The sequence below is a fragment of the Coregonus clupeaformis genome, chromosome 17, assembly GCF_020615455.1.
Source record: "Coregonus clupeaformis isolate EN_2021a chromosome 17, ASM2061545v1, whole genome shotgun sequence".
Lineage (NCBI taxonomy): Eukaryota > Metazoa > Chordata > Actinopteri > Salmoniformes > Salmonidae > Coregonus > Coregonus clupeaformis.
This window is the reverse complement of record NC_059208.1, coordinates 51,342,369-51,363,322: the sequence shown is the minus strand read 5'-3', so window position 1 is coordinate 51,363,322 and position 20,954 is coordinate 51,342,369. Positions and strand designations below refer to the sequence as shown.

At 45.0% G+C, this 20,954-nt stretch overlaps 1 protein-coding gene across 1 annotated transcript; it reads right to left on the bottom strand.

Moving 5' to 3' along the window:
• Positions 1–1,346: 1,346 nt before the first annotated feature.
• LOC121542153 (complement C3) lies at positions 1,347–6,759 on the bottom strand. The gene has a single exon (XM_041851643.2). It carries the CDS (start codon positions 6,727–6,729, stop codon positions 1,741–1,743), a length of 4,989 nt encoding a protein of 1,662 aa, XP_041707577.2. The 5' UTR covers positions 6,730–6,759; the 3' UTR covers positions 1,347–1,740.
• Between the last annotated feature and the right edge of the window lie 14,195 nt (positions 6,760–20,954).

Genomic DNA, 20,954 nt, shown 5'->3' with positions numbered 1-20,954 from the left:
AACGGACTAACATTGGAATTGCAGTTGATTCCAAGGCAATACATAAAAAAACGTAAATACACAACCTGAAGCAACCACATATTTCGCCATGGAGCATGTTCTGATTGGCCAATGAGGGGCCAAGCCTTGACACACTGACAACTTATTTATTCATCAAAACCCAGCCCTTTCGTGCCAACGCCAGCAAGTGCGCCAATAATTGTGATAGTGAAAAAACCCTGAACCTATAGCGCTATCGCTCGCGCTTAGATTGACCATTGCATTAGGTGTGTTCAAATAGAGCCCATGGTATTACAATGTGTTATCTGTCCATTCTCTCGGCATTGTGACCAGATTTCCTGGTCCTTCCATGTATTACAATTATTTGAGAGATATTGTTTCAAAATAATGTAATGCTTAGTCAATCATTTTACTTTCGCTATAATGATGAGTTCAATTGTTTCACCAACCAGATCTGTACACTTGTAAGATGTCCACATACAATGCGTGCTTGACTACCTCCGGATGTGGTCAGAAAGATCACAATGTGTATTTTGATTGTCTACACCTGTCAAAAAATGTGGACACAATCAGAATGTTGACAAGATCCGAACAAAGGATGCATGTTAGCACCAGGTATAAATGGGGCTTTAGACTTGCTTTGTCATCTGGGTTCAGGAAGAGAGTGAGGATGTTGAGCTACGGTTAATGTGGGGTGATTATTTATATTTTAGTCGTTAATCTTCACTGATTGAGACTGAAATGTCCTTCAAACACTCAGAGCCACTCCAGCTGTGTCATCCCCAAGGCTTACATGAAAGGTTCCGCATCAGTGTGTGTGTGCGTGTGTGTGTGCGTGCGTGCGTGTGATCCCACTACAACTGTTGTCTGCTAAAATACATACTGCATATCTCCCATGATGACATGTCTGTAAAACAAAAGCTCAATGACTCAAACACACTTCCTCCTGGTAAGGGTCAGGGTCCTTTGTCTGTACCCCTAATGTCAAAACCTTGCTCATAATAAATTAACCCCTGATTATAAACGAGTTTCCACATTGGTAAAAGCAGTGATGAAAGTGTCTATTACCCTGACTGATTTGTATACAGTACATCTTATTTGCTTAGTGCCATATGGGGCAGGAGAAAATGTTTGCTAATCCTGATCGCATTTGGTAAAAACATGTACTGAAAGATGTATAGTACTCTGACTGATTTGCCATATGGACCAGAATGAGATATTTGGCCATTTTGGTGCTCAAATAGTGAACAAACACAGTTACTTAAACTTAAATAGTTTTTGTTTGGTGTTTAAAACCAATAAACAATTAAATCCCCGAAATGACTGATGGCACGCACACAAAGGAATTAGACAATATGTTTTTTTTTTAATGCATTTCTTTCATGCTTATTACAGAAGGCAGGGGTCATTTTAGTGCTAAAATAAAGCCATAGAAAATGTAACTATGGCATAGTAATCTATGACGATGACGACTGCAAATGGCACACTTAAATGTATGTATAAGTGTGCCATTTGCAGTCATTATCATCATAGGTTAACTTTTAAATTAAAACATTTTCTTTCCCAAACAGTTTTATTGTGCACAGTGTACAGAATTTACTGGTCAGTTTCCAAAAGAATATATTCCAAGTGGTCAAACTCATCTCCATACACTCTCTAGGTTACAATGAGTTATGACAGGGCATACAACCTGGATTGCAATGTTACAAAAATGTAAATGTAACAAAACAAGAAGAGAAGCTAAACAGGGCAGCCAAAGGTTGTGATCTGGTTGATGAACTCATCAATGCCCAGACAGACTTCTCTGTAGTCTCTGGACGTGCACTCTTGTTGTGAGGGCCAGTACTCTATCCACGTCTGTTCTCCTAGGACATACTTGTACTGCAACAGTCCTTTATCCTCCACTCTGTGCAGGTCTTCAGACTTCCCCATAATCATGTATGTTTTCCCCTGCTTTAGACCCAGAGCCTCTCTACAGTAAGATAGTCCCATGAAGTCACGATTCCTCCCCTCCACTCCCTCATCAGTACCTGGCTTGATGACCTCATCGATCTTCATGGTGTAAGTATCTGTGTGTGTCGTCAGCTTCAAGTCCACCACCGTAGCTTTGTAAACGTAATCCAGTCCCGCGCCGCAGGCTTTGTCTATGCGTTTGTTATCTAGCTCATCTTTCTTCTGCATACTGCAGCTCTCTTCCGCACACGTGCACACGTCTCCAAGACACAGTCTGCTCAGAGTACCACCCTCCCTCTGTGGGTGGTAGAACTTCACACAGTGCTTCTGGTTGTAGTATTCATATACTGAGATGGCAGCTGGCTGTAGAACTCCCACTTCCTGTACTCTGTGGATCTTAAAGGATAGTCTGTCTGGTAACTTATGGGACACCTTGTCCAGATATAGGATGAGAGATCCTCTTTCAGACAGAACTTTGTCCATCTCAAACTTCTCTATGTAGCGCTCCCTCCCCTTGGACAACAATTTCAGATCGTCTGTGTCTACAATGAAGCCGGTCAGCAAGCCGATGTCCAGGATAGACATGGTCGCATCTTTCTCTGAGTTACGATACAATACCTCAATAGTGAGCATAAACGACTCCTTGGCGTCCTCGTGGCTTGTTTTGTCCATCTTAGTGAGGGTGACAGAGAGGTCAAAGCTTTCACAGTCACTGTCCTTCTCCTCTGGCAGGGCATAGTACAGTGTCACCACCGACAAGGTCGCCTCACCATTTCCTGAGGCTTTTACTGTCAAGTCCTTGTCTATGGAGTTGACCTTGTCTGTACGAGTGTGGAACTGGTTCTTGTTGTTGATGGACCACTTGGTGACCGATGCCCTGCCGGCTACCTCTAGGTTGATGTTCAGGTCAACTTCTTTCAGGTCCTTCACATTGGCCCAATACTCAGCCACAGCCTGGAACACCATGATGGTGGACTGTGTGGATCCGTATCCCCCTCCCACTTTCTTCTGCTTGTTGAGCCACCTGACTATGGGGCCGGCCTCTTCGTAGGCCTTCACCTTGACCAGGGCAAGCAGGGCGTACGACGTGGCCTCCAGTGTGTACGGGTGACCACCAGGGACTGGCCAGTGGTCCAGCTGTGGAGCGGCGAACTTCAGTAGGGTCTCCTTGTTGAGGTTCTCTGCATTGGCCAGAGCATAGGAGGTCATAGCAACAGCATAAGGGTTCGTCAGGTGGGGAAGACGCTTCTCGAGGTACGCTACTGCCTTAGCCATACTGCCTGGTAGGCTGTTGACAACCTGCTCACACAGAGAGCTTGCTTCCTGCATGGCGATGAGAACAAAGGCTGTCATAGAAGCGTCATTGTCCGACCCCCTCACGTTACCCGTCATCTCTGCGTGAATGACAGGAGCAAACTCATTGAAGATGCCGTCTGGCTGTTGTGTGTTCAGGATCAGCCACTTGACAGCACTACAGATCACTTTTTCCTCAACACTGATCAGTGTACTGGACATGGCAAACACCTTCACTACGTATGCTGTCAGCCAGGTACTGCTCTTTCTGCTGACCCAAGCAGCGTAGGAGCCATCTTCTTTACGGTAGGCCAGCTCACGTTGGTAACCAATGTTGATGTACTTGATGGCTGTGTTCCGCCTGTCCAGGCCAATATCCTCCCACTTTTTGGTGTTGTCCAGGTAGTGTGTAGCAATGACAGGCAGGGTCATGTAGATCATGTTCTGTTCCCCACACCCGACTGGCTGAACTATCAGACTGCCCAGAGAGTCTCCACTGATGGCCTGCTCCACCAGCACACTGGTCTGCTCTCCACCTGTCACACTAATAAGTGTGTCAGCATCAGAGTTTGGCACCTGGTTCCGGGGCACTCCACTTGGTATGTGTGCTGTCTGCTCACCTCCATGTTTAGCCGGGTTCAGGAGTACATTGTTTTCCTTCTTGACCAGCACTCCCTCAGCCACAACGCGCAGGTCCCTCTTCACACCGTCATTGCTGCCAGAGTTTTTCACAGACGCTTTGACCTCAATGGAGTGCAAGCCCAGCCTCATAGGGATGAGGACATAGGGTACAACCCGGGTGGACATGGGGTCCATGTTCACTTCCTGCCTGTACTTACCCTTCTTGCTTGCCGAGCTGCACACCTCGCCATTTTCCATCAGCTCCACACGCACAATTATGGGGTCTTCGCTGTAGTTGTGGAGGATCGCTTTGACCTCCAGCTGTTCATTGCGGACGGCTGAGTAGGGCAGCTTGAGGTCGATGAAGAACTCCTTCAGAACTATCATCTCAAACGGATCTGCCACACAGATACCATGATTTTTAGACAGGCTGATGGCTGTTATCTGCCAGGTGGTGATGGAATCCTTCAGGAAGTTGTTCTTTATTACAGATGTGGTCTCGCAGTTCTTGGCTTGGGCGGGGCATTCAGGAAGATTGGTGTCCTCCCACATCCAGCTCTCAGGGAACTGACTACGAGACACAATGTCTTCAGACCGCATGAACGCATCATCCTCCTCCTCACTGCGTGAGAGCAGCAGTGCATCCTGTTTGGATTCAGCCTTCTTGGAGGCCATCTCATTGCAGCAGACGAGGAAGGCTTGGACACAGATGTCCCCATCTGTGATGTACTGGGCCCGTCTGTCACAGGTGTATCCCATGGTGTTGTCCCTCATCCCGTCCACACAACACTCCTTGGCCAGACCATTGTACTTACTGGCCATACTAGTGATGACGTCACCGATGGTCACTGCTCGCCTCCGCCTAGAACTAACAGGACAGCTGGGGTCTGTTCTGATCCCAGTCCCTTTAGCAGTGTTGGTCTCAAATACCAGACCAGCATCATAGAACACCCCAATATTGTCTGCTCCCCCTCCAGCTGTACAGCCTGTATCATGCTTCTCTATAGTGTCCCAGATCTTGGTCTGTGTGAGACGGTGTTTGTTGTTGAGAACGTAGACTCCCTTGTCTACAGCCACAAGCCCTACTTTAGCTCCCGGGTCTCCAGTGATGGTCAGGCTAAAAGCCTTACGAGGCTCATAGGATGGCTTGGGTCTGGTCGACATCACTTTCAGTGAGCCCATGCAGGAGACCTTGACGTCAACCCAGACAGAGTCTGCCACCAGGTCAGCTGTTCCCACATGGTAGTACGCTACGATGCGGAATGATGGAAGCATGTCCTTGGAGACGGGCACTGACAGTGTCACCAGGGCGTTGCCCTGTCTTCTGAATCTGCCCACTTTCACCAGCTGACCTCTACTCAGGAACATGTATGTAAGGTCATGGTTTTGTAAGGCGAGGGGTCCCAGATTCAGATTGATCTTAATTGGGTCTCCTATTTTCAACTCATTAGAGTCAACCCCGACATGGAGGAAGTTCCCGGTAGAAGTCCTGTATGGGAAAACCTTCATGGTGGCCTCTGCCTGTCTGGTGTGGTGGATAGCCGGGTCCTTGGTCTTCACAGTGATTGTCAGCTCTTTGGCCGATGCCACGGTGTTAAGTGTAACTTTGGCAAAACCGTTGGCCCTGGTCACCCCTTTATCATTATTTGGAGTCACCTCAATCTCCACTCCAATGGCTGGAGAGTTGTCGGGATTCGTAACGTAAACCGAGACGTCGAAAGGCATGCCAGGTTTGAAGTATTTGGGCATTCTCTTGAAGAGGATGGTGTATGGCGTAGTGACGATCTGGATCCCTCTCTTCTCTGCCTCTACCATCTCACCCCCACCCTCTGTTAACACGCTGACTGACACGAAGATGGACTGTTTGACCAGATCATTGATGTTTTTGAAAGTCTGTGTGATGTGTTCCTTTTTCAGACAAGCCACTCCTTTACCTTCTCTGATCTCTACTCTCTGCAGAGAGTTGGGGAAGCTCTTTTTATCATTCTCTGTGATGACACCAAACACCACATAACCTGTCCCTGTCACTTCCTTACCGTACAGATACCTGGCAGTGATGTCAACGGTCAGGTCTTCGTCGTTGACGTAGAAGAAGGCTTTTTTTGGGGTCAGACTAACCTCGAAGCTGGGCAGAACATACTCCTTGACTTCAAAGTCAGATGAGAAGGTCTTCTGAGGAGTGCTCTGGAACCTCGTGACCACATGCCATGTCCCGAAGCTGACGATCTCAGGGAGTTTGAACTGTCCAGATTTGACTCCCTTGTCTGGGTTGATGATCTCCCTGAAGATGGTAATGTTCTCAGGAGTCATGAACTCCACAGAGACTGCAATCTCTTTGTTTTTGGCGACCTCCTTGTCCACAAATATCTCCCTGGTCAGAGGCTCCAGGCCAGGAGTCATAGAGAACACTCTGTAGTAGACGGTGCTGGCCGGTGTGTAAATGGTCTTGTCAGTCTGGATGAAGATGTATCCAGACTGGAAGGAGACTAGGACAACCTTCTCCAGGACACGGTCAGGGAACTGGGCCTGCAGGACCACATACTGCTTCTGCTTGGGGTCGTCCACAAAGTGGTCCCCCTCTGGGATGACCAGTTGTGTCAGAGCCTGGAAGTTGTTTGCTTGATCCAGAACCACTGATTTAGAGACCAGCACTTTGCTCTGGGTAGGGTGGTTCTTCACCATGATCTGAATGTCCAGGGGACCTCCTGTATGGTCCTGAGACTCCACAAAGATGTTCTCATTACTGCCCACACGCAGCAGGTTAGGAGCTGACAACACATGTAGTGCAGCTCCATCAGAGAAGGTAGGTAGAGAGAGGGCAACAGCCAGAGCGGCCAGACACAGCAAGTTGCCGACCCACATCTCCACCACTGATTCTGGGTCTGTAATAGTGCCTTCACTCTCCAACCCTGGCTTTTATTCTGTCTAGGGTTAGCTCATTCTGTGGGAGGTTCCAGGGGTGACTCCCCCATGGGGTGTGTTACTTCCCAGCAGTAGAGTTGGGAAACCAGCGGTACTGATAAGAGTAGTTGAAAAGTCCACTGTTAAGCAAAACAAACAGCACAAAACCTATCAGAGCGATATACGGGTTAGAAATGTACTGGAACTACTGTGATTTATATTAAACCACTGAAACAAACAACTTAATAAAACAAAACGGCAAAAAAAAAGTTATATTATTAATCAGCGACATGGACGTGCTATTATTAAAACCGAAGCTAACTAACTCCTTTCGTTCAGATCTGGTTTCAAGACAAGTCAGTAGGTCATGCATGATACAGTCACTGTCAAACCAACGGCAACACCCTAAATGCCATGGAGAACTCAGTGCATCTCATAATGAGACAGTGTGTGTCAGCACAACATCTACACCCCCATTAGAATAGAGAACTCAGTGTACAGTATGTCACTGTACGCATGCACGCACACACACACAGCCTCAGTCAGTAGTACTGTATATGGATTTCTTTCTCAAATAATGTTGTTACCATGGCTTTGCTATGAAAGTGTGCAAGCAGTGCTTGCAATCAACTAACGCTGAACAACTTGCTGAAAACAAGCCGCAACAATTGACCTATTTACTGAACACTAACTGTCCCTTATTACCAAACTGTCATGTTTACTCCATTATCTGCATAGTCAAGTGGTTGCATAGTTTTGTAAGGCCTACAGCTGCATAGCATAAGACCTATTGATAAACATCCACCTGGAAAACTTGGGAATTCTGGAGAAATTACCTGAAAAAAATGCAACCCTAGGTAGACCCTATCTTTGGGTCAGCCTATGTTTGATAACGGGTCAAACTGAGATACGTATTCCTGTCAATGACGAGACGCATCGTATCCACACACACTGTGTCAACGTCACCTTTTCACCCCTGGCACTAGCAGGGTTTTGTCTAATGTAATGATTAAACAATCCTGGACAGGGACCATTGGATAGTGAAGGTACAGGGATGGGGTGGGTGGGTGGATTAAATGGCTGATGTGTGGGGGTTACACACCAAGGCTACTATAATTACATAAGTATTCAGACCCTTCACTCAGTACTTTGTTGAATCACCTTTGGCAGCGATTACAGCCTCGAGTCTTCTTGGGTATGACGCTACAAGCTTGGCACACCTGTACATTCTTCTCTGCAGATCCTCTCAAGCTCTGTCAGGTTGGATGGGGAGCATTGCTGCACAGCTATTTTCAGGTCTCTCCAGAGATGGTAGATCGGGTCAAGTCTGGGCTCTGTCTGGGCCACTCAAGGACATTCAGAGACTTTTCCCGAAGCCACTCCTGCGATGTCTTGGCTGTGTGCTTAGAGTCGTTGTCCTGTTGGAAGGTGAAGCTTCGCCCCAGTCTGAGGTCCTGAGCGCCCTGGAGCAGGTTTTCATCAAGTATCTCTCTGTACTTTGCTCCGTTCATCTTTCCCTCGATCCTGATTAGTCTCCCAGTCCTTGCCGCTAAAAAAACATCCCCACAGCATGATGCTGCCACCACCATGCTTCACCGTAGGGATGGTGCCAGGTTACCTCCAGACGTGAAGCTTGGCATTCAGTCCAAAGAGTTCAATATTGGTTTCATCAGACCAGATAATATTTTTTCTTATGGTCTGAGAGTCTTCAGGTGCCTTTTGGCAAACTCCAAGCGCGCTGTCATGTGCCTTTTACTGAGGAGTGGCTTCCGTCTGGCCACTACCATAAAGGCCTGATTGGTGGAGTGCTGCAGAGATGGTTATTCTTCTGAAAGGTTCTCCCATCTCCACAGAGGAACTCTGGAGCTCTGTCAGAGTGACCATTGGGTTCTTGGTCACCTCCCTGACCAAGGCCCTTCTCACCCGATTGCTCAGTTTTGCCAGGGGGCGAGCTCTGGGAAGAGTCTTTGTGGTTCGAAACGTCTTCCATTTAAGAATGATGGAGGCCACTGTGTTCTTTGGGACCTTTAATGCTGCAGAAATGTTTTGGTACCGTTCTGTGCCTTGACACAATTCTGTCGGAGCTCTATTGACAATTCCTTCGACCTCATGCCTTGGTTTTTGTTCTGACATGCACTGTCAACTGTGTGACCTTATATAGACAGGTGTGTGCCTTTCTAAATCATGTCCAATCAATTGAATTTATCAGAGGTGGACTCCAATAAAGCTGTAGAAACATCATCAATGAAAACAGGATGCACCTGAGCTCAATTTCGAGTCTCATAGCAAAGGGCCTGAATACTTATGTAAATAAGGTATTTATGTTACTAACACCCATCTATTTGCAAAAATGTCTAAAAACCTGTTTTCATTTTGTCATTATGGGGTATTGTGTGTAGATTGTTGAGAGAAAAAAATAATGTAATCAATTTTAGAATAAGGCTGTAACTTAACATGATGTGGAAAAAGTAAAGGGGTCTGAATACTTTCCAAATGCACTGTATATATGGAAGTAGTTTAGTGCCTAAAAAAGGGCTTAAATATGTGTAAAAAAAAAAAAAAGTTTCCTGATCTTTCTTATCTCTCTCAGATATCTCCAAGGTATGTGAGGTTGGTGTTAACGTAGTCCTGCTTTCTCCCAAAAGTTAGCTCTTTACAGCATATTATCTTCGGTAGAAATAAAACCTGGTAATCTATCAGACTAAGGGGTGATTCAGTGAAAATGAAGTTATTTCTCATTTAAGAGAGCAATTACACTGTGGTAGTATATCATACAGGTTATGGAAAACTAATGTTGATGCACTCATTACTTTTTAATTTCCAATTTATCTAATCAATTTATTATTGTCTTATTAAGTAGAGCTGTTTATTATCAAGAGGTGAAACAAAAATATCAATTTACATTACATTTATGTCATTTAGCAGACGCTCTTATCCAGAGCGACTTACAAATTGGATCCCTCAACTGTCCACATCTAAAATGTGTAACTAAATCAAGCCAATCATGCCAATCAATATAATCTATTTTTTTCATTGAATTATAGACTAGTCAATGTATTTCAAAATAAAACAAATTATATTATGTTAATATTCCAAATTGGAGTCGAGAACCTGGAAGCATACGTCTGGTATCACATTCGCTTGACACTGTAAGAACATGAGTTGAACTAATCTGCTGGTATATTTTTAATGAGCCAAATCTGTTTATGGTTCAATAACATATTTAAAATAATCCATCTACCTTGCGGATCTGTTTGAACAATTTGACAAATTCGGATAAAAACTATTGTTAATTAATATCATCATGACTTTTGAGTTTGTTTTCCCATGGAGAAGTATATTTGGCCCCTCCGCAGGTCCTTTTTACACACAACTTAATCTAAAATTGTTGAATGAGGTTCTTGTAAACAATACATATTATATTCCTTCTCTTTTAGCCAGGGAAATACTGATCATCTTTTATTATTATCTGCTAAGCCATTACAGTTACAACTGGCTATACTTATTTCACAATTTACCATATTGAGATACAAGTTTCAACTCTATTTATCATATTGTACAGTGGGGAGAACAATTATTTGATACACTGCCGATTTTGCAGGTTTTCCTACTTACAAAGCATGTAGAGGTCTGTAATTTTTATCATAGGTACACTTCAACTGTGAGAGACGGAATCTAAAACAAAAATCCAGAAAATCACATTGTATGATTTTTAAGTAATTAATTTGCATTTTATTGCATGACATAAGTATTTGATACATCAGAAAAGCAGAACTTAATATTTGGTACAGAAACCTTTGTTTGCAATTACAGAGATCATACGTTTCCTGTAGGTCTTGACCAGGTTTGCACACACTGCAGTAGGGATTTTGGCCCACTCCTCCATACAGACCTTCTCCAGATCCTTCAGGTTTCGAGGCTGTCGCTGGGCAATACGGACTTTCAGCTCCCTCCAAAGATTTTCTATTGGGTTCAGGTCTGGAGACTGGCTAGGCCACTCCAGGACCTTGAGATGCTTCTTACGGAGCCACTCCTTAGTTGCCCTGGCTGTGTGTTTCGTGTCGTTGTCATGCTGGAAGATCCAGCCACGACCCATCTTCAATGCTCTTACTGAGGGAAGGAGGTTGTTGGCCAAGATCTCGCGATACATGGCCCCATCCATCCTCCCCTCAATACGGTGCAGTCGTCCTGTCCCCTTTGCAGAAAAGCATCCCCAAAGAATGATGTTTCCACCTCCATGCTTTAGGTTGGGATGGTGTTCTTGGGGTTGTACTCATCCTTCTTCTTCCTCCAAACACGGCGAGTGGAGTTTAGACCAAAAAGCTCTATTTTTGTCTCATCAGACCACATGACCTTCTCCCATTCCTCCTCTGGATCATCCAGATGGTCATTGGCAAACTTCAGACGGGCCTGGACATGCGCTGGCTTGAGCAGGGGGACCTTGCGTGCGCTGCAGGATTTTTATCCATGACGGCGTAGTGTGTTACTAATGTTTTTTTTTAGACTGTAGTCCCAGCTCTCTTCCGGTCATTGACCAGGTCCTGCCGTGTAGTTCTGAGCTGATCCCTCACCTTCCTCATGATCATTGATGCCCCACAAGGTGAGATCTTGCATGGAGTCCCAGACCGAGGGTGATTGACCGTCATCTTGAACTTCTTCCATTTTCTAATAATTGCGCCAACAATTGTTGCCTTCTCACCAAGCTGCTTGCCTATTGTCCTGTAGCCCATCCCAGCCTTGTGCAGGTCTACAATTTTATCCCTGATGTCCTTACACAGCTCTCTGGTCTTGGCCATTGTGGAGAGGTTGCAGTCTGTTTGATTGAGTGTGTGGGCAGGTGTCTTTTATACAGGTAATGAGTTCAAACAGGTGCAGTTAATACAGGTAATGAGTGGAGAACAGGAGGGCTTCTTAAAGAAAAACTAACAGGTCTGTGAGAGCCGGAATTCTTACTGGTTGGTAGGTGATCAAATACTTATGTCATGCAATAAAATGCAAATTAATTACTTAAAAATCATACAATGTGATTTTCTGGATTTTTGTTTTAGATTCCGTCTCTCACAGTTGAAGTGTACCTATGATAAAAATTACAGACCTCTACATGCTTTGTAAGTAGGAAAACCTGCAAAATCGGCAGTGTATCAAATACTTGTTCTCCCCACTGTATGTTTGGAAACTTACCATTAAAAAGTACCATAATTATTGAGTGTCCATATAGCTGTACCATGGTATTTGCACTGCTACTGAGTAAACCTCCAATTGTTCTCCACTATTCCACCCGCTAAAACCTCCCCCCATCCCAAGTTGGATTGTCGTCCCAGTGACTGGCAGACCACCCCTGTCCACCTGTATCCTAGGGCTTTTGAGAGATTGGGACCCATCCTTTAAAAAGAGCACACAGTGCCACCCACAAACAGAAGGAGATTAACTGCCAAAAGCATTTCCAACGCCCTCACCTCAATTATATTTTATACAGTTATTAAAAAATAGATATATATACTGAACAAAAATATAAACGCAACATCCAACAATTTCAATGATTTTACTGAGTTACCGTTCATATGAGGAAATCAATCAATTTCAATCAATTCATTAGGCCCTAATCTATGGATTTCACATCACTGGGCAGGGGCGGAGCCATGGGTGGGCCTGGGAGAGCATAGGTCCACCCACTTGGGAGCCAGGCCCACCCACTGGGGAGTCAGGCCCAGACAATCAGAATGAGTTTTTCCCTACAAAAGGGCTTTATTACAGACATAAATACTCCTCAGTTTCATCAGCTGTCCGGTTGGCTGTTCTCAGATGATCCCGCAGGTGAAGAAGCTGGATGTGGAGGTCCTGGGCTGGCGTGGTTACACGTGGTCTGTGGTTATGAGGCCGGTTGGGCATTCTGCCATATTTTCTAAAACAACGTTGGAGGCGGCTTATGGTAGATAAATGAACATTAAATTATCTGGCAACAGCTCTGGTGGACATTCCTGCAGTTAGCATGCCAATTGCACACTCCCTCAAAACCTGATACATCTGTGGCATTGTGTTGTGTGACAAAACTGCACATTTTAGAGTGTCCTTTTATTTTCCCCAGCACAAGGTGCACCTGTGTAATAATCATGCTGTTTAATCAGCTTCTTGATATGCAGCACCTGTCAGATGGATGGATTATTTTGGCAAAAGAGAAATGTTCACTCACAGTGATGTAAACAAATTTGTGAACAAAATTTTTGAGAAATAAGCTTTTTGTGCGTATGGCAAATTTCTGGGATTTTTTGTTTCAGCTCATGAAACATGGGACCAACACTTTACATGTTGCGTATATATTTTTGTTCACTATATAATAAAAAATTGTGCATATCTTAACTGATATCCACAATTAACGAATAATATGCGTAAAAATGTAGGCAGTTCATACAAGGATTGTTACCTTAAACCAGGATTGGCATTATAAAACGTACATTTATTGTTATTATTTTGGAAAAAACAATCATTGTGATTCATCCTGCATTGTCCCTAACATCATTACCCCATAGCAACAGATGTGGAATACACACACACACACACACACGCACACTCATACACGCACACTCATACACACTCCCTTCCCCCACAAACAACCACAAGCTCAGATGTTCAACAGTTGTTCCATCCCCGAGCCCAACTCAAGAGAAGACAATGTATAGTTGTAGCTGTTAGAGAAGGCATGTGGGTTTGTTGTTGCAAGCAAGTTTGTCTTAACATGCAGGTGCATGTCATTTTCTTTTTGTAGCATTTTAAAGGGTAGGTAGTATAAACATAACCACATGTAACATATGGATTTGCATTAGAATACGCATCAAAAGTCCTAATGCAAAGTTACACCTCACTTTTCTATTTTTAGAGTTATTACATAAAGCTGATCAGTATTCTGAAGAATGCTGGTATGCCGTAATAAAAACATTTGTGGGGTGTGATGTAATATGGAGGACCCGGCAAGCCAGCCTATTCCCTATAATGGAAACTCCAATGGAAATAACTTCAAATGTATAACTTAAAATTAAACCAAATCGTTTGCACTCATGACTACTGGTTTAAATTACATTTTTATCCAACTTACAAATAAATACTTTAAAAAATGTATTGTTACAAATCAGCTTGCAAGGTTGATAACCAACTAGCCTGCTATCATTAGCCTTACTAGCCTGCTAACTTTAGACTTACCAGCCTGCTAATATTGCCTTAGCACTACGTTAGTTGGCCAGTTGCTATCAACAACTACCTTACTGCTATCTTAAAGTAAACCAACGTTTTGGAAACACATAACGCCATCTAAACAGTTATAAAATAATCTTACCAGAATATGTAGTTATCTTAGCCAGCAAGCCAGCCAGCTAAAGTTAGTTATTTTAGCCTGCTAGCTAGCCTAGCTAGCCAACCACCACAGTTGACATAGCTAAGTAGTAAGCCAGAGAACAAATAGTCTAGCACAGGCAAGAACCCACAGTACACAAAAGAAAGCCAGCAGATATAAAGCAGAGAGCGGAGACTTACCGATTGACGGCTGAGTTATCAAAGCCTGCTAATGGTAACCCTACTAGCCTGCTAATGTTAGCCCTACGAGCATGTTAACATTACATTAGCACTGCGTGAGTCAGTCAGTTGCCATCAACACCTAGCTTACAGATACAGTACCAGTCAAAAGTTTGGACACACCTACTCATTCAAGGGTTTTTCTGTATTTTTACTATTTTTTACATTGTAGAATAATAGTGAAGACATCAAAACAATGAAATAACACTTATGGAATCATGTAGTAACCCAAAAAGTGTTAAACAAATCAAAATATATGTTCGATTTGAGAATCTTCAAATAGCCAGCCTTTGCCTTGATGACAGCTTTGCAACACTCTTGGCATTCTCTCAACCAGCTTCACCTGGAATGCTTTTCCAACAGTCTTGAAGGAGTTCCCACATATGCTAAGCACTTGTTGGCTGCTTTTCCTTCACTCTGCCGTCCGACTCATCCCAAACCATCTCAATTGAGTTGAAGTCGGGGGATTGTCGGCCAGGTCATCTGATGCAGCATTCCATCACTCTTCTTCTTGGTCCATTCGCCCTTACACAGCCTGGAGGTATGTTGGGTCATTGTCCTGTTGAAAAACAAATGATAGTCCCACTAAGCCCAAACCAGATGGGATGGCGTATCGCTGCAGAATGCTGTGGAAGCCATGCTAGTTAAGTGTTCTAAATAAATCACAGACAGTGTCACCAGCAAAGCATCCCCACACCATAACACCTCCTCCTCCATGCTCTATGGTGGGAAATACACATGCGGAGATCATCCGTTCACCCACATTGCGTCTCACAAAGACACAGCAGTTCGAACCAAAAATCTCCAATTTGGACAGATTTCCACCGATCTAATGTCCATTACTCGTGTTTCTTGGCTCAAGCAGGTCTCTTCTTCTTATTGGTGTCCTTTAGTAGTGGTTTCTTTGCAGCAATTCGACCATGAAGGCTGGATTCACACAGTCCCGGCTGAACAGTTGATGTTGAGATGTGTCTGTTACTTGAACTCTGTGAAGCATTTATTTGGGCTGGTAACGCTAATGAACTTATCCTCTGCAGCAGAGGTAACTCTGGGTCTTCCATTCCTGTGGCGGTCCTCATGAGAGTCAGTTTTATCATAGCGCTTGATGGTTTTTGCGACTGCACTTGAAGAAATGTCAAAGTTCTTGAAATTTTCCGGATTGACTGACCTTCATGTATTAAAGTAATGATGGACTGTCGTTTCTCTTTGCTTATTTGAGCTATTCTTGTCATAATATGTACTTGGTCTTTTACCAAATAGGGCTATCTTCTGTATACCCCCCTACCTTGTCACAACACAACTGATTGGCTCAAACACATTAAGGAAAGAAATTCCACAAATTAACTTTTAAGAAGGCACACCTGTTAATTGAAATGATTTCCAGGTGACTACCTCATGAAGCTGGTTGAGAGAATGCCAAGAGTGTGCAAAGCTGTCATCAAGGCAAAGGGTGGCTATTTGAATCTCAAATATAAAATATATTTTGATTTGTTTAACACTTTTTTGATTACTAAATGATTCCATATGTGTTATTTCATAGTTTTGATGTCTTCACTATTATTCTATAATGTAAAAAATTGTAAAAATAAATAAAAACCCTGGAATGAGTAGGTGTGTCCAAACTTTTGACTGGTAGTGTACCTTAAAGTAAACCGAAGTTTTGGAAATACATAATGCCATCCAACCGGATAACTAGTCTAGCACAGGCAGGAACCCACATAACACAACAAAATAAGCCAGCAGATATAAAATAGAGAGAGCGGAGGCTGACTGATTGACGTCTGAGTTAACTACCACTGTCAAAGAAGAGCCAAGGAGAGGCCTTCAGAGGGAGAAGCCGTGAAACTGCTCACCAGCGTCAACACTTGTTTTGGAATGTTAATACATGCTTGCATAGCTAGTAGCTAACGCCAGCTGGAACTAGCTAGGTAGCACCAGTTCTCCATATGACGTTGAGAAATAGGTAATTGTTCTGAAGATATCCGGAAATAAGTAAATACATTTTAAAAAACGCTAAAACATAACTATGTTTGTAGTTATAGGTAACCAGATCTGGACTACAACTAAGTCACTAAGTCTTTGACCACACTGTGTTGTTACTTTGGTGAGTAAAAACTCATGCTTCCTACCATTTAGGAAATGCAGCGAGATGAACTGTAAACACACACACTATGCCAACATCACCTTTTCACCTCTGGCACTGGCAGGGCCTGGTCTGCTGTATTCAATAAACATCCTGGACAGGGACCATAGGACAGGGACAGGGACAGGGACAGATTATGGAGTTTGAAAGATTATTTTAAGAAATTCCTCTGCAACGATCGGTATCGCTACATCACATCTTTAACTGTTTATATCACCCACTGACTTTGGAAAATAGTTCATTGCAAAGAGTCATCATAGGTTTAATGTAATTCCTGTTTGATGCCTGTTCGTCCATTCAGTTGAATGTTTCATTGGTTGTTGTTGTCCAATGTGGATGCATGTCCATAGGAATACATTTCCATAAAACAGAAACAAAAGAGGGACATTCGTTTTCTCCACTGATCCATGGAAAAGTCTATGTCCTCTATCCCCTCCGCCCTCTCAACCCCCTCTCGCCTTTGTAATTTATGCTCTGTACTGTCTCCCAAAGGGGGAGTGAGACGCAGATGCGTCTAGCGCTTAGAAATGGAAAGTCCCCCTTGCATTCATCTCCTCATCTCCTCATCTCTCTCGCTCTCTCTCTCTCTCTCTCTCTCTCTCTCTCTCTCTCTCTCTCTCTCTCGCTCTCTCTCGCTCTCTCTCTCTCTCTCTCTCTCTCTCTCTCTCTCTCTCTCTCTCTCTCTCTCTCTCTCTCTCTCGCTCTCTCTCTCGCTCTCGCTCTCGCTCTCTCTCGCTCTCTCTCTCTCTTGTTGACGGGTGATTGGAAAGGTAGTCATCTCGCCAAAGAGACAGGAGCTGGCTGTCTGCTGGTCTGGGTATTTGGTGTGATGATGTGCCTTGGTTTGACATGGCCGTCCTTACATATTGGCTTTGGACAGACAAAGATTATTTATTGTCACTGACTGCCACATTGTCCTTCATTGGCCAAATCTGATGCTGAGAGAAAATAGATCATTTCATAAGCAATATTTGCACATGATTGGACATGAAAATGTCTCAATATTGCAGACGGTTCGATTTTCTTCAATTAGATACATTTGTATTTGATCTTCTTACTGTACAGTCTGTTGATACTGTTTTTTAAGAGGGAATGGGAGTTGTGTGACAGAAATGCGCAGGGAGAACTCTTTCAAGCATATAGCATATAATGTATCATATCAGTAACCAGAGTGTTATATTGCACAACCTCTATGAGCTGCACTACTGTATCTGATCTGATTTCACAGATTGTCCTTCACAGATTGTCCTTCACAGATTGGCCTCTCTGATGCAACATGTATTTTTTGGTAACACTAATTGGCTACAACATAACTGGAAAAATATACATGTTCTATTGCAGAATATACTGTAGTTATAAACTTCTGGCCACTTTATAGCTTTCATCTTCTCCTTTGTCTTGATTTGCTTTGACAACTGGAATGAATGACTGGCAGATATACTGTATGTCTCTGCGGCAGGTCAGGGTAATAATACTGTAAGTAATGTATGAGTTTGAACTTAGAATTAACCTCACTCCTTGAATTAAAAAATAGAGTACCCTTGTTCCCTCACATTTAACCCAGATGTACTTCAAATTTAGCAAACGCTAACATTATATGAACACATCACACATTCCCTAGGCACAGTGTAGAGTAGGATTTTCCCATACATGCACACATTGTGTCTGAGGCTGGTTCCCCCCAGGTCTCCCATCTAGCTCTCATTAGGGTCCAGCTGTAACGATCCCGGCAGTCTGAGTCGGGTCCGGTCTGTGTACTAGTTTTTCTCCAGTTTCCCGAGGGTTCTGGAACGCTCCCTGCCTGGTTGCCGGGCAACGTTGCTAGGCGGGAGCTCTCTTGATTTCCGCACCTGCATCCCATCAGCAATCTGCACACCTGGTCCTGATCATCACCCTTCTTAGGCTCTGGCCTAACATCCATTCCCTGCCGGATCGTTAGCCATGAACAGTAGGTTTACCAGAGTATCAGTCTTAGAGCTTCTAGCGTTAGTTTTGTTGTTTTGCACCTTGTTGGTTTGTTGTTTACTTACCTCCGTTTTGTTCCATCTGCAGTCACTCGTCCGGAACCTTCATCCAACCTCTGCCTGGTGGTCGGCGGCTGCCGAGCCATGATTGGATCAACCACTGCACCCCCAACAACTAATCAACGCCGCCCGCTCTGTTCCCTGGATTATTCAGCATCACTCTTGAATTTGTAAATAAACACTCACCTTCGTTTCAACTTACCTTGTCCTGGTCTGCTTCTGGGTTCTGGCTTTGTAACTCGTGACAGAACGATCCGGCCAGTAATGAACCCAGCGGACCTGGACTCTGTTCGCCATGCCATTACCCATCAGGAGAAGATGTTGGGCCATCATAGCACGGAGCTACAGGAGATCGCGTTGGCAGTTCGGAACCTTTCTACCGGTCTGACGGAGGTCCAGAACCAGCGCAAGTTTCCGGTGGAGGATCCACTACCGGTTTCACCCATCTCGCCTGCCGCGTCTGGAGCTGTGTCCTTCCGTGAGCCCAAGGTTCCGACGCCGGATAAATATGAGGGGGAGCTGGGAAGATGCCGTTCTTTCCTTATGCAGTGTGGGTTAGTGTTCGATCTACAGCCCTACTCTTATGCCACAGACAAGGCTAGGATAGCCTTTGTGATTGAGTTGCTGCGTGGTCGAGCGCTGGAGTGGGCTTCAGCCGTTTGGGAACGACAAGACCCCTGCATGGCTTCATACCAGGGGTTCACGGCCGAGATGAGGAAGCTCTTCGACCATTCCGTCCGAGGGAGGGACGCAGCTAGGCGCCTGTTTTCGCTTCACCAAGGAACTCGCAGCGTGGCCGACTTCGTGATCGAGTTCAAGACGTTGGCTGTGGAGAGTGGGTGGAATGAGGAGTCTCTGCAAGCGGCCTTTTACCAGGGTCTGTCGGAGCAGCTCAAGGATGAGTTGATCTCCTATCCGAGCCTAGTGACCTGGACAGCTTGGTAGCCTTGTCTATTCGGGTGGATAATCGAGTCCGAGAGCGAAGGAGGGAGAAGCAATGGGGTCCGTCCAATCGATCAGCTTCTCAGGTTCCAGTCGGGTCGGGGATTGGACCAGAATACGTCGATCATCGTCCACCACACAGGATTAGTGGAGAGGTCCTGTCTCCCGATTCTGAACCAATGCAAGTAGGGCGGCACGGGTTAACCAAGGAGGAACGCCAACTCAGACGTAGGACTAACTGTTGCCTCTACTGTGGTGGTTCGGGACATTACCTCGCCACCTGTTCCCGGCGGTCGTCAAACTGCGCGGCTCGCTAAAGTTGGGAGGACTTTTAGCGAGCCAGTTTCGACCTCTCAATACCTCTGTCAGACCCCGTTTCCCGGCTACCCTTGTGAACAGGAATCAGAGCTTAGCGATTAACGCTTTTATCGATTCAGGTGCCGATGGAAGCTTTCTTGATGCCGAGTTGGTGGAACAGCTGGGGCTTTCCAAGGAGCAATTGCCGGAAGCCATTGAAGCGACCACTCTGAACGGCAGTAGTCTGGCACGTATCACGATGAGGACTGAACCGGTTAAGATGCTGTTGTCGGGGAATCATTCGGAGATGATTTCATTCTTCATTCTGCCGTCTTCCCATGTTCCTCTGGTCCTTGGATACCCCTGGCTGAAGGAACACAATCCCACGTTCGATTGGGTGACGGGCAAGGTAACGAGTTGGAGCCTTGATTGTCATGCTAACTGTCTCAAGACTGCCTGTCCCCATTCGGTTCCCAGTCAGGTGATTGAGGCTAAACCCCCAGATTTGTCCCTGGTTCCCGAGACATATCACGATTTGGGGGAAGTGTTCAGTAAGCAGAAGGCTCTGTCACTCCCCTCCCCACCGACCATATGATTGTGCCATCAACCTGTTCCCTGGAGCTGTCTACCCCAAGGGAAGGTTATACAGTATCTCCCGCCCTGAACGTGAGGCTTTGGAGACCTACATCAAGGAGTCCCTAGCTGCTGGTCTCGTTCGTCCCTCGTCATCACCCCTGGGGGGCAGGATTCTTCTTTGTGGGTAAGAAGGATGGCTCTCTTCGACCGTGTATTGATTATCGGGGGTTGAATGACATCACGGTCAAGAACAAGTATCCCCTGCCCTTGATGAGTTCTGCCTTCGACTCCTTACAGGGTGCTACGGTGTTCACCAAGCTAGACCTACGCAATGCGTATCACATGGTCCGGATCAGAGAGGGAGACGAGTGGTTGACGGGTTTCAATACACCGATGGGTCACTCGAGTATCAGGTGATGCCGTTTGGACTGACCAATGCTCCAGCGGTATTCCAGAGTATGGTGAACGACGTCCTGAGAGATATGATCGGTCTCTTTGTGTTTGTTTACCTGGATGACATTCTGATCTTCTCGAAGGAACCTTCCGACCACGTCCAGCATGTCCGGCAGGTTCTGCAGCGATTGTTGGAGAATCGCCTGTTCGTGAAGGCCGAGAAGTGCGAGTTTCACGCCCACACGACA